At 41.4% G+C, this 18,209-nt stretch overlaps 1 protein-coding gene across 50 annotated transcripts in view; it reads right to left on the reverse strand.

The window, feature by feature from the left end:
* Nucleotides 1-18,209, reverse strand: part of TRDN (triadin) — a 1,346,604-nt gene that overhangs the window by 1,163,358 nt on the left and 165,037 nt on the right. For all 50 annotated transcript variants that reach the window (XM_073675989.1, XM_073675970.1, XM_073675994.1 and 47 more), the window contains one exon: nucleotides 3,560-3,586. In XM_073675989.1, coding sequence (XP_073532090.1) covers nucleotides 3,560-3,586 — 27 coding nt within the window. The remainder of the gene's footprint in view (nucleotides 1-3,559; nucleotides 3,587-18,209) is intronic.

Genomic DNA, 18,209 nt, shown 5'->3' on the forward strand with positions numbered 1-18,209 from the left:
AGATAATGACTATTATGTTTTCATGGGCTGTAAGCCATGATCAACATTAACAGAAATAAACACTTGAAATAGATCACTCTGTTTGTAATGACTCTATATAATATATGAGTTTCACTTTTTGTATTGAAGAACTGAAATAAATTAATTTTTTGATGATATTCTAATTTAGTGAGATGCACCTGTATTATATAAGGAAATTGCACACAAAGCACTCACTTTATGAGCAGGAGCACTTTCATTAACATACTGTATGTGTACTGTGCCGGAGTATTTTCGGGTATGCAAGTAGTCTCAATTTACGGGTAGTGGTGTTGGTGGTATGTAAATAACTTTCATTCATTCTTAATTAAATCTGTTAACTTAAGATGTAATAGACGGGTTGTTTAATTTTGCAATGCCCGTTCTTCACTATTAACTACTGTATATGACTCCTGGGAACAATTTCGGTAATAGATGAAAATTTCATACTGAACAAGTATTATGTTGGTGAAGAGGCAATTATTCATAAACCTTTCCTTTAAGAGATATATTTTAGAAATTTACATATCATAAATAACTACATAATTATAGTTTCTGTCCACCTAATAAAAATACAAACCTCCATGTATTGCATTATTTTTTACTTTGTCTAGCTGGACAGTTTCAATGGGCAGCCTTATGAAACAAGTATTAAAAAACTAAGGCCCTGATTTGTCAAAGCAACTATGCGAAAAACGCTTTGCAGTCTCAAAGGTTTTGTGCAACACAGAGTTGTGTAAAAATCTTCCATTTTTTGGCTTTTTCACTCCAGTTATGGCCAGCATTGACAAAATGGGTGAAGCTGTGGGTTAATATGGGGGAGGACAAGTGCCCACTAGTCTAATTCACGATGAACTGTTGCATAGCTTACGCCACAAATCTTACTCCAGTCCACAACTAGAGTAAGATTTGTGATGAGGCACACAGAAGTGCATATCATTATTAAGACATTCATGATTCATTAAGAGTCTTGGGCCTTTAATTACTTAAGCGGATGTCACTACAACATGCAATTTCATCAAGACTGGTGTGAACAATACCGGTCTTGATGAATTGGTCAGATCTATCAAGACTGGTATTATTTAATGCAGTGTAAAAAAAATCACTGGCATAAATTATACCTAATTTATTAAAATGCACAAACTACATTGGCACATATTTAGACTGTTCTTCATTCAGAAAATGAAACCTACATCCTCCAAAAAGGTGACGATTTGTGGGAAAATGTGCAAAATTTTCTGGTGAAAAGCATAAATCTGCATAAATCTTTTAACAATGTCTTTTCTTTGTATACCACTCAGAACTTGTTAAACTCTTGGAAAGCATAGTGCAGAAATTGAAATTTTTGCATAATTTATGACTTTTGCACAATTTTGCCAAACCTTAAACAGCTTGATAAATTAGGCATAAAAGTATGCAAATTGCCTCTTCAGAGATGGAGAGTACTTGAACTCTATAGCGCCACCTATTGGAAGCAGCAATCCTACAAGTCACAATCGACCCTTTAACGAGTCTTGCAATATGACTTAGGATAAAAGCCTAATCAGAATCTCAATTTGCAGACACGGTGTTTTGGGATGCTGCCCCTCGTCAATGCAAAGTATGAGAACTGATATGGCTAGGTGAGAGTCTCTGGACTGAGGTCTAAGGGGTAACGTTTCTCCTTGTGGAGAGTGACATAAAAGTATATATCCTGATGAAATGCAAACAGCATTATACATGTATTTTTCTCAATGGGTGACTGATTTGTTAAAATATATAAATGGAACAATTAATAATGAATAAATACATTTTAGAGCATATTGGTTTTGTCCTTATGTCAATAGAGTCACTGTTTTTGTCTCCATAATCCAAGCCATTCTCTTAAATGTCAAATGATCCGGAAGCATTACTACTCAATGTATGCACAATAGAAATGCACTTAGAAGTCAATTTCTGTTTGATATGTCACCTCCTTTATGACAAATGGCTTTAATTTTCTGGTAATCACATCATATTATATTGCTAAGTTGATAAAGAGGATCTCATTTTAAAGAAGACTTACATGCCCAGAGTAAAACATGCAATTTATCCTTATCAATATGACACATTGTTAATAAATCCTAATATTACCAGCTAGTATTCAGAAAAAAAATGACAGGATGTAGAAGCCGCTGGGCTAATCTTCGTTGCCTTGGCAACTGAGCAGTTTGTGAAAAGTTTATTACATTAGATAGAGACCGTATATTTTTTAGAGCATGCATTTTATTATTAGATCCCTCATTATGCTGCAGGCATTCACAAAACGCCTCATTTTCTCATGCCTCTCTCGCTTGACCTCATGTCATAGTGTTAGCGGACTTGTTAAATTTCATGCCGCTGAGCAAGATAAACATGATACGGAGTTTATGGTGGAAAAGTAACTAGGAATTAATCAGAATTGTTGTTTGATAGTGTGGACAATAGGCGCTCGTAATGTGTCTTCTGGAGAGGATCACAATATCCTTCCTGACAAATCACCTATTCTGCCAATGGTTATAAAAACAATCATGGCGTATAATAACTACTGTTTTATTTCATTAGATTTACAAGCTTCATAATTCTCATGGTCTTGCTTGGCCGATTGAGCCATTTAATGGCCAAGGACTAGGAACCAAATGTTAAAAAGAAACCATGGATGAAGCAGTGCTAGCTGATAATATTCACATACATTTCCTTTAATAATTCTATGCAATACAGTACTATTTCTCTTGTTCATCCCGATCATACTCAGTCATGAGTAGTTAGCCTGGGGTACAGGAAAGAAGTCGTCACTACACTAACATATTGTAACAATGCAGATTTACCATATATACAATTTAGGTGGATAGTTTGCTTTTAGCATCCATGTAGTGAATTGGGTGACATTTGTGGTTGTTAGTCCTTCTCTGTTATCCATATATATATATTGTAAGGTGGCCAATGGTCGCATAGTCGATGGGAGGTATGTGTAACAGAGGTGGCTGTCCTCTGTAATGTAACCCATAGTGTTTCTCTAGTGCACATAAGCACTAAGAGGACTAATTGGTGCACCTGGAACCGGGTTATGGCTAGCTTGGAGAGATGGGTGGGTTCAGCTACCCACATACCTCACCTCTGGGTGTGATTAGCAGCCTATAAAATGGAGGCCGTTGTTTGGCACATGGTCTGTGTGTTTGGAGGGAGAAGGCCTCCTGTGTGAGTTGTTGTCTCCAGACCGAGACAGGATACTGGACACCTTCCAGCCTGTGTGCCCACAGGACTGACTAAGAAGAGGCTTGCTTAAAGGACACTTTACTTTGTTTGCCTTAATGAAAGGCTGTTTGTTTTCATTGTTGCTTTTTGGTTTATGAAGCAATAAACCCACATAGACATTTAAAGGTTCATGCTTCCTGTTTGCCTCCCGTTGCACCCAAGTGAGTAAAAACTCCACAATATAGGAAAAATAAAACCCGCGTAGGCTAAATGTTATATTAATAAATTAAAAATAATAGCAACAAAAATAATTTGTTAGAAATAGGTTAAAAAAAGACCAAAATATTACCTTTTCTTGTCACCGGTTGTATCGGACCTGGAATGGGTACATCAAAGCAATAATTAGGAAATTTTCCAAAAGCTAAATTTGGAAAAAATAATATTAACTGTTACATAAATTAACACATTTATTTAAGTTGAACTTAATTTTCCTCAAATTTTGCCAATTTACTTATTTGTATATTAATCTTAATCCAGAATAAGGATTTTTTGTAATTTGCTCCATTGCGGCTGTCCTTTTGCTGAACCACAGAGGATCAGCAAATCGTTTAAAAAAAAATACTCACCTCACCACTCACCTGTTCCGCCAACCTCACAATTTGCCATCCAGTCCACCACGCATAGAGAAGTCAGAGGCCTAGTCATGTCAGAAGACCTCGTCTAGAGTGAAGAGGCCAGAGAGGTTGCAGGTGGGTGGGGGAGGAGGAAAGAAAAGTTGCAGAGGACCAGAGAGCGGGCTGCAAGGGTGGCAGCACAGAAGAATGATGGGGCGAGTAATAATTTTTTTTACATCCTATGTTTATTATGTTCTGGGGTCTTGAGGGCCCCCAGAGCATTATAAGGAGCATTAAATTTGAATAGAAAAACTTTGCTGCAAATTGAATTACCCTGTAAAATTCATGTGATTTTGAAAGTTTGAAACTTGGAAAATCCATACATCTCAATTAACGATTATTGCACAGATTAAGCATATTTAATTTTCACTTTACTATGCACAATAACTATACATGCACACGTGGTCAAAATTGTTGGTACCCCTCATTTAATGAAAGAAAAACCCACAATGGTCACAGAAATAACTTGAATCTGACGAAAGTAATAATAAATTAAAAATCTATGAAAATGAACAAATGAAAGTCAGACATTGCTTTTCAACCCTGCTTACACAGAAATTTAAAAAAAAATTAACTCATGAAATAGGCCTGGACAGAAATGATTGTACCCCTGAAAATAATGTGACAAAAAGGACATGTTAAAACAAGTTGTGTCCACTAATTAGCATCACAGGTCTCTACAATCTTGTAATCAGTCAGTGGGCCTGTATATAGAGCTACAGATACTCACTGTGCTGTTTGGTGACATGATGTGTACAACACTCAACATGGACCAGAGGAAGCAAAGGAAAGAATTGTCTCAGGAGATTAGAAAGAAAATTATAGACAAGCATGTTTAAGGTAAAGGTTATAAGACCATCTCCAAGCAGCTTGATGCTCCTGTGACTACAGTTGCACATATTATTCAGAAATTTAAGATCCATGGGACTGTAGCCAACCTCCCAGGATGTGGCCACAGGAGGAAAATTGATGAATCAAAGAGACAGATAATACGAATGGTAACAAAAGAGCCCAGGATAACTTCCAAAGAGATTAAAGGTGAACTTCAAGCTCAAGGAACATCAGTGTCAGATCACACCATACGTCGTTGTTTGATCCAAAGTGGACTTCATGGGAGACGACCAAGGAGAACACCATTGTTGAAAAAAAATCATAAAAAAGCCAGACTGGAATTTGTCAAACTACATGTTGACAAGCCGCAAAGCATCTTGGAGAATGTCATATGGACACGTGTGATAAAAATGGAAGTTTTTGACGAGGCACATAAGCTCTATGTTCACTGACGGAAAAATAAAGCATATCAAGAAAAGAACACTGTCCCTACTGTGAAACATGGAGGAGGCTCTGTTATGTTCTGGGGCAGCTTTGCTGCATCTGGCACAGGGTGTCTTGAATCTGTGCAGGGTACAATGAAATCTCAAGACTATCAAGGGGTTGTTGTCACGGGTGTGTCGCCACGAAGATCGTCACGATTACACAGCCTGACTTCTCGCAGCTGACTTTTTGGTGCTTTGTGTTTTCGGCAGTGAGGGAGTTAATTCTCTCTCTCTCTGTGCTAGACGAGGTCCAGCCTCGCCCAGCTGCAATCAATGCTGCTGTAGTGAGTCTCCTTCAAATGCCTGCTGGTCTGTTTGGGAAGTGTCGGTGAAAGCATTTCATACAGACTTACAGAGCGGATCGTGGTATTTGGAGTTTCTGAGATAAGTGTATTTGGAGTGTTTTTTCCCTTCCTCGCTTTATCATTTATCTCCTTTCCCGTTGGTGTTCCCTCTGTTGTAGTTGTGTAGTTTTTGTATGCAAGGTGGTTTTGGTTTTTCCCTTGTACTGTCTCGTTCGTCTAAGTACTCTGTGTGGGCATATTATTACTTGTCCTCTTTTGTTGTGATCGGGGTCCTTCTCAGGACTAGATTACTTAGGTGCAGGGATCCTCAGGAGGTAGGGGTTACGCTGGCGGCCTGGACCTCTGTACCTTTAACAGTACCTCCAGGTTGAGGGATTAGTCAGGGCCCCAGCTTAGGGTCAGCTTAGGCCCCCTACCTCCAGTATACAGAGACAGCGTGACATTTTCACCGACCCACTTAGTTTTTCTCCAGCTACCATGGATCCAGTAGCCGGTCTAGCTCGGCAGTTGCAGAGTTTGTCCATGGAGCTGGCGGACGTTAGGTCCAAGGTTTTCCATCCTCAGGAGCAAGCCGGACCAGAACCTAAAGTAGCTCTCACTGACAGGTTCACTTGGGGGCGGGACAAGTTTTTTGTTTTCCGGGAGGCATGCAAATTGTACTTTCGGCTGCGGCCTCGGTCATCGGGGAGTGAAGAACAAAGGGTGGGAATTGTCATCTCGCTCCTACAAGGGGACCCACAATCTTGGGCGTTCTCTCTTCCCCCGGGCTCCCCGGCTCTCCAGTCAGTGGATAGGTTTTTCGCTGCTCTGGGACTCGTATATGATGACCCAGATCGGATCTCCCTTGCTGAGTCTAAGTTACGTAGGATCCAGCAGGGAGATCGTCCGGCGGAGGAATTCTGTTCGGAGTTCCGTAGGTGGGCCACGGACACCCAGTGGAATGACCCGGCTCTTAGGAGCCAGTTTTGTCAAGGTTTATCCGACAAATTACAGGATGTGTTGGCACAGTATGACTCTCCCGCGTCACTGGAAGCCGCTATGGCCCTGGCTATTCGCGTTGACAGACGGCTTCGGGAGAGGTGCGGGATAACTCGACCCCCTGTGATGACTCCACCTCCTACAAGGTCCCCTCATATGGTGGTTCCCCTGGTCAGTCCAGAGGAGCCTATGCAATTAGGAGGGACATCATTTCGGGGGAGGGGACCGGTGGTGCGCCATAAGACAGGAAGGTGTTTCTTCTGCGGGAGAAAGGGACATTTTATTGGGGGGTGTCCATCCCGTCCCTTGCAGAGTGAAGAGTCGTCGGAAAACTGTTGATCCCAGGTTGTGTGGTGGACGGCAATCTGGGAGTAGGTATTTCGTCCCTAGGTTCGTCTCAGTTTCTCGTACCGGCGGAGGTGGTGGTGGGTACGAGAACTGAGAGGATATCTGTTCTTCTGGATAGTGGGGCCGGGGCTAATCTGGTTGATGCTCGGTTTGCCCGGGTTGAAGGTATGCGATTGAGTGAGTTGGCTAAACCCATCCCCATATTCTCGATCGATGCCAGGCCTCTCGGTCAGGGAAGTTTTTTGCAAGCTGTGCATGACGTAAAACTTCAAGTGGGGGCGATACATAAAGAACTGTTGTCTTGCTACGTGTTGGAGGGTCTTCCCACTCCTATAGTGTTGGGCCTTCCTTGGTTAACTAAGCATAACCCGGTTATTAATTGGCAAACCAGAGAGATAAGCCAATGGAGTAAATTCTGTAATAAAAACTGCATGAACACGGTCATTGGTGCGGTTACTCCTTGGGTCTTACCTCCATTTCTGGCGGACTTTGAGGATGTATTCTCGGAGAAAGGGTGTCAGGAACTACCTCCTCATCGCGAGTATGATTGTTCTGTAAAACTGCTCCCTCAGGCCAAGTTACCTAAAGCTAGGTTGTATAACCTTTCTGGTCCTGAGAGGCAGGCCATGAAGGATTATATTTCAGAAAGTCTGGCTAAGGGGCATATTAGACCTTCATCTTCACCGGTGGCTGCGGGGTTCTTCTTTGTTAAGAAGAAAGATGGAGGCCTACGCCCTTGCCTGGATTTCCGTGAACTTAATCGGATTACGGTCCGAGATCCGTATCCACTCCCACTTATTCCCGATCTCTTTAATCAGATCGTGGGCGCCAAATGGTTCTCTAAGTTGGATCTCAGGGGGGCGTACAATCTGATTAGGATGAAGGAGGGGGATGAGTGGAAGACGGCATTTAACACTCCGGAGGGGCATTATGAGAACCTTGTCATGCCATTCGGTCTGACTAATGCCCCGGCGGTGTTCCAACACTTTGTTAATGACATTTTTCGCCGCCTGGTGGGACAGTTTGTTGTCATATATCTGGATGATATCTTAATTTACTCGCCGGATCTGGTGTCTCATCAGGAGCACGTTAGGCAGGTGTTACAGATCATGCGGGATAATAAACTGTATGCCAAATGGGAAAAGTGTGTGTTCGCCGTACAGGAACTCCAGTTTTTAGGCTTCCTGGTTTCAGCGTCCGGTTTTCGTATGGACCCTGGGAAAGTGCGGGCAGTTCTTGAGTGGGATCGGCCAGAGAATCTTAAGGCACTACAACGTTTCCTGGGGTTTGCTAATTATTACCGGAAGTTCATTCGTAATTTCTCGTCCATGGTTAAGCCTCTCACAGACATGACTAAAAAGGGGACGGATTTTTCTAGGTGGTCTGACAAGGCTTGTCAAGCATTCTCCTGCTTGAAAAAATGTTTTGCCTCGGCACCCATACTCATTCAACCTGATGCGTCACAGCCATTCATTGTAGAGGTAGACGCTTCCGAGGTAGGGGTGGGAGCAGTATTGTCACAAGGTTCGTCCCCTGGTAAGTGGCATCCGTGCGCCTTTTTCTCTAAAAAATTGTCGTCCGCTGAGAGGAATTACGATGTCGGCAATAGGGAACTCTTGGCCATTAAGTTAGCTTTTGAGGAGTGGCGCCATTTTTTGGAGGGGGCAGTCCATCCGGTCACCGTCATCACCGATCACAAGAACCTGCTATATCTGGAGTCCGCGAAACGTCTGAATCCCAGACAAGCTAGGTGGTCATTGTTTTTTACCAGGTTTAATTTTGTCGTTACATATCGTCCTGGGTCAAAAAATGTAAAGGCGGATGCCTTATCTCGCAGTTTCCCTGGGGCCGGGAATACGGACGACCCGATTCCTATCCTTCAGGAGGGGGTGGTGGTTTCGGCAGTATGCTCTGAGCTGGAGGAGGAGGTATTGGAGGCTCAGGGGGACGCCCCTGTTGGACCTCCGGGGAGACTGTTTGTTCCAGATCAGTTGCGACAAAAGGTGATCGAGGCACACCATAACTCAGTTTTGGCAGGACACCCGGGGAGTAAAGCAACTGTGGATCTCCTCTCGCGTCGGTTTTGGTGGCCTAACTTACATAAGGAGGTGGTAACTTTTGTCGCGTCCTGTGGGGTTTGTGCGCGCTCTAAGACCTCACATACCTGTCCGTCTGGGGCCCTCTTACCTTTGAAGATCCCGGAGCGTCCTTGGACTCATCTGTCTATGGACTTTATTACGGACCTCCCTCCGTCTTCGGGTAAAACGGTCATACTCGTTGTAGTGGACAGGTTCAGCAAGATGGCACATTTTATCGCTCTTCCGGCTCTCCCTAATGCTAAAACTCTTGCGCAGGTGTTCATTGGGGAGATTGTGAGGCTTCACGGGGTACCCTCCGATGTAGTGTCTGATCGGGGGTCTCAGTTTGTGTCCAAGTTCTGGAAGGCGTTTTGTGCACGGCGGGGGATGCATTTGTCATTCTCATCGGCTTTTCACCCTCAGACCAATGGTCAGACGGAACGTATGAACCAGAGCTTGGAGACATATCTCCGGTGTTTTGTGTCAGAGAACCAGGAGGACTGGGCTTCTTTCTTACCTCTGGCAGAGTTTGCTCTTAATAATAGGCGGAGCGAGTCCACTGGTAAGTCCCCATTTTTTGGGGCATATGGTTTTCACCCCCAGTTTTGTACTTTCAGTAGGGGGGGCTCTTCGGGGGTTCCTGAGGAGGAACGATTTTCCTCATCACTCGCTTCAGTATGGAGAGGGGTGCTGAAGAATCTGAATACTATGGGGAACCGATACAAACGTATGGCTGATAGGAGGAGAGTGTCTGGTACGGACCTAAGTGTGAACGATCGGGTATGGTTGTCTACCAGGAATATTAAACTTAAGGTTCCCTCCTGGAAACTGGGTCCCAGGTTCATCGGGCCGTACAGAATCAGTTCTATTATTAATCCGGTGGCATTCCGTCTTGACCTCCCCCCTACGTTTAAAATTCACAACGTGTTCCACAGATCGTTGCTTAAGAGGTATGTGGCGCCGGTGGTACCGTCACCTTTACCTCCCCCTCCAGTGGTGGTCAATGGTAACTTGGAGTTCCAGGTATCAAGGGTCATCGATTCACGTTTTAATCGCCGGTCCCTTCAGTACCTGGTTCATTGGAAAGGGTATGGTCCTGAGGAGAGGATGTGGGTTCCTGCGTCGGATATTAACGCAGACCGATTAGTTCGGGCCTTCCACACGACTCACCCGGATAAACCTGGCCCTGAGGGTCCGGAGGCCCCTCGTAGAAGGGGGGGTACTGTCACGGGTGTGTCGCCACGAAGATCGTCACGATTACACAGCCTGACTTCTCGCAGCTGACTTTTTGGTGCTTTGTGTTTTCGGCAGTGAGGGAGTTAATTCTCTCTCTCTCTGTGCTAGACGAGGTCCAGCCTCGCCCAGCTGCAATCAATGCTGCTGTAGTGAGTCTCCTTCAAATGCCTGCTGGTCTGTTTGGGAAGTGTCGGTGAAAGCATTTCATACAGACTTACAGAGCGGATCGTGGTATTTGGAGTTTCTGAGATAAGTGTATTTGGAGTGTTTTTTCCCTTCCTCGCTTTATCATTTATCTCCTTTCCCGTTGGTGTTCCCTCTGTTGTAGTTGTGTAGTTTTTGTATGCAAGGTGGTTTTGGTTTTTCCCTTGTACTGTCTCGTTCGTCTAAGTACTGTGTGTGGGCATATTATTACTTGTCCTCTTTTGTTGTGATTGGGGTCCTTCTCAGGACTAGATTACTTAGGTGCAGGGATCCTCAGGAGGTAGGGGTTACGCTGGCGGCCTGGACCTCTGTACCTTTAACAGTACCTCCAGGTTGAGGGATTAGTCAGGGCCCCAGCTTAGGGTCAGCTTAGGCCCCCTACCTCCAGTATACAGAGACAGCGTGACAGTTGTAGAGAGAAATGTGCTGCACAGTGTCAGAAAGCTTGGTATCAGTTGCAGATCATGGGTCTTGCAACAGGATAATGACCCAAAACACACAGCTTAAAACACCCAAGAATGGCTAAGAGGAAAACATTGGACTATTCTGAAGTGGCCTTCTATGAGTCTTGACCTAAATCCTATTAGGCATCTTTGGAAAGAGCTGAAACATGCTGTCTGGAAAAGGCAACCTTCAAACACGAGACAACTGGAGCAGTTTGCTCATGAGGAGTGGGCCAAAATACCTGTCGAGAGGTGCAGAAGTCTCATTGACAGTTACAGGAATCGCTTGATTGCAGTAATTGCCTCAAAAGGTTGTTCAACCAAATATTAAGTTAAGGGTACCATCATTTCCGTCCAGGCCTATTCCATGAGTTTAATTATTTTAAAAATTCTGTGGAAGCAGGGTTGAAAAGCAATGTCTGACTTTCATTTGTTCATTTCCATAGATTTTAATTTATTATTAATTTTGGCAGATTCAAGTTATTTCTGTGACTATTGTGGATTTTTCTTTCATTGAGGGAGGGGTGCAAACAATTTTGACCACGTGTGTATGTTATGTGGGCTTCTTATATTTCAGCTTTCCAAAAGATCACCTTACCTTCTGAGCCATACACCAAGTAATTTACTAAATATTGAATTCCATAATTGCAGATCTCTAGTGTACCCTATAATTTTAACATTGTACAGTAGAGTAATATAGTTTATGCCATATCGCCAGTCAGCAACTGAAATGGAATGATAGGGTTAATTCTGCGCTGCCAGTAGTCAAAGATGGAAGAGGAGAATGGTGTCACAATTCTACCACTCAATGTGTCTGGGATGCAGTTACTGACACCTCAGCCGTACAATCTGCTGCAGTGGTGTGCTGAAGCTGTCAGTACATTGATTGAAAGCTCAGTCATCCAGTCTGGTGCAGGGGTGTGCTGAAGCTTTCAGTACATTCATTGACAGCTCTGGCAGCCATTCTGAGACTGGGAGGTTCTGAACTGCCTTTAGGTGTTCCCTGTCCCAGATGATTGCCAAGCTGCTTAGCTAGGCTGTCAGTCCCAGATCTCTGCCAGACGTACATTCAGCTCTGTGTGATTTGTCTCTCTGTGCCATGTGTTCTGCTTGCTGTTCTTTTTGCTGCCTGACCTTTGACCTCATTCTGACCATCCATTTTGCCTGCTCCTTTTGCTCTGATCCACTTTCCTTCTGGTATTCTGACCTTAGACGGACCATTACCTGACTACGCCTTTGTCTCTTCCCTTTGTTTATGACGTACCCTCCTGGATTTTGACCTCCGACTCTTTGACTACTCTGACTCTCGATTTGTCTGATCGTAGACTCAGAGTCACAAACAGTATCCAGGAAAGCGGTTTATTTGTCAACGCATTTCGAAGTTCCAAACGTCTTCACCAGGACAACTTTATTCCCGATTTAGACATTATATCTCATGGACAAAATAAATCTACACCTCTCCACAGTCCCTAAATGTTAGGACAGAGGGAAATAGATTATATTCGGGATAAACTTAATCAGGAAGGATTTACACAGTAATCAATTAGAAATGTTCAAAATGAATTCAAAAACAGATTGTTAAAAAGACATGAAAAATAATACAATTTTTTTTAACCCCTTAATGACCGCCGTAACGCATTTTTACAGCAGTCATTAAGGGTACTTATTCCACAGCGCCATTAAAATGCGTTGCTGTGAATGTAAATAGCATCATCCAGCGGCGATTCCTGTGGGTGTCAGCTGTGTATGACAGTTCACACCCCGCAGTATCGTCCCCGGCTGGTCTCGATGCTGATCGGGGCCGATTAACCCATAAAATACCGCTGTCAATCGTGACAGCGATATTTAAGTTGTTACAAGGGGGTCACAACTTAGTAATCATCGGACCCCCGCGATGAGAATCACGAGTCCCGATGGTTACCAAGGTAACCTGGGATCATGTGATGATCCCAGGGTATGGTGGCCTGTGAGATCCAGCAATAACCTGGATCTCACAGGCAGAGTTAGTGAGTTTAGTGACTCACTGACAGGTCTCATACACTGCAATACAGGAGTACTGCAGTATATGAGATCAATGATCAGAATAAAAATTACACATGTCCCACAGTGGGACTTCGTGAAAAAGTAAAAAAACTTAAATAAAATATGCAAAAAAGTAAAAAAAAACAAAAAAACACACAAAACGTGCACACAAATCACTAAAATCTATTTTGCCACTCAAAATGCATCATTTGTGATAAAACAAAAATAAGCAAAAACCTTACACATAATTGGTATCACCGCGTCTGGAACGGCCCGCTCTATAAAACTGTCAAGTTATTTAGTCCATTTGGTGAATGGCGTAAAAAAATAAATAAAAGACATGCCAAAAATGATGCTTTTTCATCATACTTACTCACAAAAAAGTGAATAAAAAGCAATCAAAAGTCATACATATCAATAATTATATAAATAAAAACGCCAAACCATCCCACAAAAAACAAGCCATAATATGGCTCATTCGGCAAAAAAGTTACAGCTCTCAGAATATGATGATGCAAAATCAAGTTCTTTTTTGTAAAATACTGTTTTTCATCTGTAAAAATAGCAAAGCATAAAAAAATATACAGTACAGACCAAAATTTTTGACACACCTTCTCATTTAAAGATTTTTCTGTATTCTCATGACTATGAAAATTGTACATTCACACTGAAGGCATCAAAACTATGAATTAACACATGTGGAATTATATACTTAACAAAAAAGTGTGAAACAACTGAAAATATGTCTTATATTCTAGGTTCTTCAGAGTAACCACCTTTTGCTCTGATGACTGCTTTGCACACTCTTGGCATTCTCGAGATGAGCTTCAAGAGGTTAATTATATAATTCCACATGTGTTAATTCATAGTTTTGATGCCTTCAGTGTGAATGTACAATTTTCATAGGCATGAAAATACAGAAAAATCTTTAAATGAGAAGGTGTGTCCAAACTTTTGGTCTGTACTGTGTATAAATCTGATATCGCTGTAATCATACCGACCCGATGAACAAATCGGTCTTAGCACTTTTACTGCACAGCAACCGGCGCAAAAAATAAAACAATAACTGAATTGATGGCTTTTGTTCATTCTGTGTCTGAAAAATCTGAATAAACAGCGATCAAAAATTACTATGTGCCCCAAAATGGTACCAAAAAGATCAGCAACTCGTCCCGCTAAAAATAAGCCTTCATACAACTCTGTTGACCGAAAAATAAAAAAAGTTACAGCTCTCAGAATATGGGGATGAAAATAACTACTTTTTATAAAAAAAAGTATTTTTACTGTGTGATAGCAGCAAAACCTAAAAAAAAAACCATATAAATCTAGTATTGCTGTAATCTCACCACCCGATGAATAAATCCGCCTTATCACTTATATCGTACGGTGAACAGTGAAAAAATAAATATAAAAACCAGCCTTGTACTCCTGTCTATTTTTTCATTCTGCCTCCAAAAAAATTGGAATAAGTATCGGCTCACGTTTATTCAGCGCTCTCCGCTAAGCGCTTACGTTGGGGTTTCCATGTAAATGCACCAAAACCGCAATTTAGACAGGAAACCCAGATGAAGCCACTCACTTATGAGGTCGATGGAGTCCCTTTGGACTTGTCTATATTCCAGCGGCGTACCATCATTTTAGGCTTTTTTTAGAGCACAAGTGTGCACGACCACAGATCTGTGTGCACCTAAAAAGATGGAGACCACCGGAGCAGATGTCAAATGGACTCCAAAGTGTCTCCATTTGCCTCTTTGTGGTGGGTGGTTGTCGGAATCGCATTTTTGTGGGATTTACATGAAAACTCCGACATAAATGCTCAGCGTAGAACACAAGAATGTGATCCAGACTTATTCTGGAAGCAATCGAAAATTATGAACCCCAAAATGTTACCATTAAAACCCCTAATTTAACCCACATAAAACCAGCCCCCTCTCAGGTCCATCATCTGTCACTGGACTACAGGGGGTCCCACATTACTGGTAGAACAAAGACTCTGGCAAAGCGGCATGGCTCCCGTCCCCTCAAATAAAATCCAGTGAATTCTGGGCTCCCAAATCCAAATGCCCCCTCCTTCTGTGTCCCACTGTGCCTAAATCGCAGGAAGCAGCCACATGTATGTCATTTTTGTAGCGGGGAGAGCACTTAATTTACTGGGTGTGTGTCACCAGGAGAAATGTATGGGGGCACAACACTTTATGGGGGCACAATTTATGGGCACTAAACTGGCATAAGAATAAAGTATGGCGTGGATATTACATAATAGTCACTGCAGCAGTAGATGAATTCATTGAGATGTGTAATTTCTACAATCGGGTAACTTTTGGGGTTTTTCTTCTGTTCTGACACCTTGGGGGTTCCGCAAACTATTCTACCAAAATCTATGCTCCAAAAGCCAAATAGTGCTCCTTTCTTCTCAGCCCTGACGTGTGGCCTAAGAGTAATTTCTGATGACATATGAGGCATCATCGCATTCAGGAGAAATAGCATAATAAATTATGGGGTCTGTTTTCTTATATTATCTATTGCAAAAATTACAAATTTGGGACTAAAACTACATTTTCGTGAAAAAAATGAAAAATTTTAGTATGACGAGAGACCTAATGTTATCAAATTCTGTGTAGTACCTGTGGGTTCAAAATGGTCACTATACCCCTGGATAAAATCCTTAAGGGATGTAGTTTCCAAAATTTGGTAACTTGCTGGGGTTTTCCACTGTTTAGGCACATCAGGGGCTCTCCAAACGTGACATAACACCCGCAGACCATTCTATTCAAAGTCTGCGTTCCAAAAGTCACTCCTTCCTTTCCAAGCCCTACCGTGTGCCCAAACAATAGTTTTCCCCTACATATAGGGTATGTCCCTACTCAGGAGCAATTGCACAACAAAATTTGGGGTCCATTTTCTCCTGTTACCCTTGTTAAAATAAAAAAAATTGGGGCTAAATGATAATTTTTGTGGAAAAAAATGTGATTTCTTAATTTCACTGATCTACGTTATAAACTTCTGTGAAGCACCTGGCAGTTCAAGGTGCTCACAACACATCTGGATAAGTTCCCTGAGAGGTCTAGTTTCCAAAATGCGATCACTTGTGGGGGGTTTCCACTGTTTAGGCACAACAGGGTCTCCCCAAGCGGGACATGGCATCCGTTAATTATTCAAGCAAATTTTACATTCAAAAAGTAAATTGGTGCTCCTTCCCTTCAGAAACCCTGCTCTGCACCCAAATAGTGGTTTTCCCCCACATATGGGGTATTAGCTTATTGAGGAGGAATTGAACAACAAATTTTGTGGTCCATTTTCTCTCATTACTTTTGTGAAAAAAAAAAATTGGGTCAGAAGTAAAAATTTTGTGAAAAAAGTTAAATGTTCATTTTTTCCTTCCACATTGCTTCAGTTCCTGTGAAGCACGTGAAGGGTTAATTATCTTCTTGAATGTAGTTTTGAGCACTTTGAGGGGTGCAGTTTTTAGAATGGTGTCACCTTTGGGTATTTTCTGTCATATAGATTCCTCAAAGTCACTTCAAATGTGATGTGGTCCCTAAAAAAATGGTTTTGTAAATTTTGTTGGAAAAATGAGAAATCGCTGTCAACTTTTAACCCTTATAACTTCCTAACAAAAAAAAATTGTCTTCCAAAATTGTTCTGATGTAATGTAGACATGTGGGAAATGTTATTTATTAAGTATTTTGTGTGACATTTCTCTCTGATTTTAGGGCATGAAAATTCATAATCTGAAAATTTAAAATGTTCTTTTTTTTTGCCCCATTTCCATTATTTTCACAAGTAAACGCAAGTCATATCTAAGAAATTTTACCACTATCATAAAGTACAATATGTCATGAAAAAACATTCTCAGAATCAGTGGGATCTGTTGAAGCGTTCCTGAGTTATTACCACATAAAGTGACAATGGTCAGAATTGTAAAAAATGGCCTGGTCATTAAGGACATAATTGACTCCATCTTGAAGGAGCTAAAGAAATCTGCCAAAATAACTCACTTAATCTCTTGCTGCTGCAACTAATTTTTTCTTCACTTTTTTATTGCCAAGTTCAAGGATCAAGGACTTATTTATTTTGTTCATAGACAAAGTAGAACAAGGCTTTTTTCTGTAGAATGAGTTAGATTTGGTAATGGCATCAACTTGGGGTACATATAACATGTATATATAACTTTTACTAAATTTTTTATGAGGGAGTAAAATAGGAAAAAAAGCTATTTTTTGCCATTGCTATTTATGTTTTAAATTTTACTCTACTCACCTCTCAGCAAAAATACGGAAGTATTCACTTTATTCACTTTATTCCATGGGTCAGTACAATTGTGACAAGAACAAATGAACAGTAAATATTTTATTTAGTTTTATTGCCGTTGTGCAATGAATACACTCTTTGAAAAACAATTATTTGTGTTTGTAGCACCATTCTGAGAGTCAGAAGTTTTACAATTTCCAGTCAACTCAGTTGTATGTGGGTTTATATTTTGCATGACAAGCTGTACCTTTCACAAGTATGAAAAAGATAGAGAGCATCTAAAATGGGTGATGATGTATGAAATAGATTTTTGTGCCAAATACATAATCACTATGTTCCAACCCATTACCGATCTTTGTCGAAGCTGGACTTTTCATTGATACCATATTGTGGTATGTAGGATATTTTGATCACTTTTTTATTACACTCTTAGAAAGGCAAAAGGCAAAATAAACAAACATCAATTCTAGTCTTTATTTTTTTCTTTAAATTCTATTCAGTTTTATATATGATTGGCATATTGTCTTTATTGATACAATTGCAATAATATTGTTTTTTATGTTTTACTACTTTTGTAGGAAAAAAAATTCTTAAAAAAAATGTTGTTTTTTTCATCATCTCATGAGCTATAACTTTTGTCTCCCCTTGTGGTCTGCACAGGCATAAATTCTGTGCCCAACACATCCATCTTGATATCATAGAATGTTAGAGTTGGATGGGACCTCCAGGGTTATCATATCCAACCCTCTGCTCAATGCAAGATTCACTAAACCATCTCAGACAGATGTCTGTCCAGCCTTTGTTTGAAGACTTCCATTGAAGGAGAACTCACCACCTCTCGTGGCAACCTGTTCCACTCATTAATCACCCTAACTGTCAAAAAGTTTTTTCTAATATCTAATCAGTATCTTGTCCCATTCAGTTTCATCCCATTGTTTCTAGTCTTTGTGTAAATGTGAATAAGGATGATCCCTGTACAGTGTGACAGCCCATGAGATATTTGTAGACAGTTATTAAGTCTCCTCTCAGTCTTCTTTTTTGCAAGCTAAACATTCCTGTATCCTTTAATCATTCCTCACAGGACATTGTTTGCAGACCGGTCACCATTCTGGTCACTCTTTTTCTGAACTTGCTCCAGTTTTTC

The sequence above is a fragment of the Phyllobates terribilis genome, unplaced genomic scaffold (genome assembly GCF_046119375.1).
Source record: "Phyllobates terribilis strain yellow unplaced genomic scaffold, ASM4611937v1 Scaffold_3__8_contigs__length_932513732, whole genome shotgun sequence".
Classification (NCBI taxonomy): domain Eukaryota; kingdom Metazoa; phylum Chordata; class Amphibia; order Anura; family Dendrobatidae; genus Phyllobates; species Phyllobates terribilis.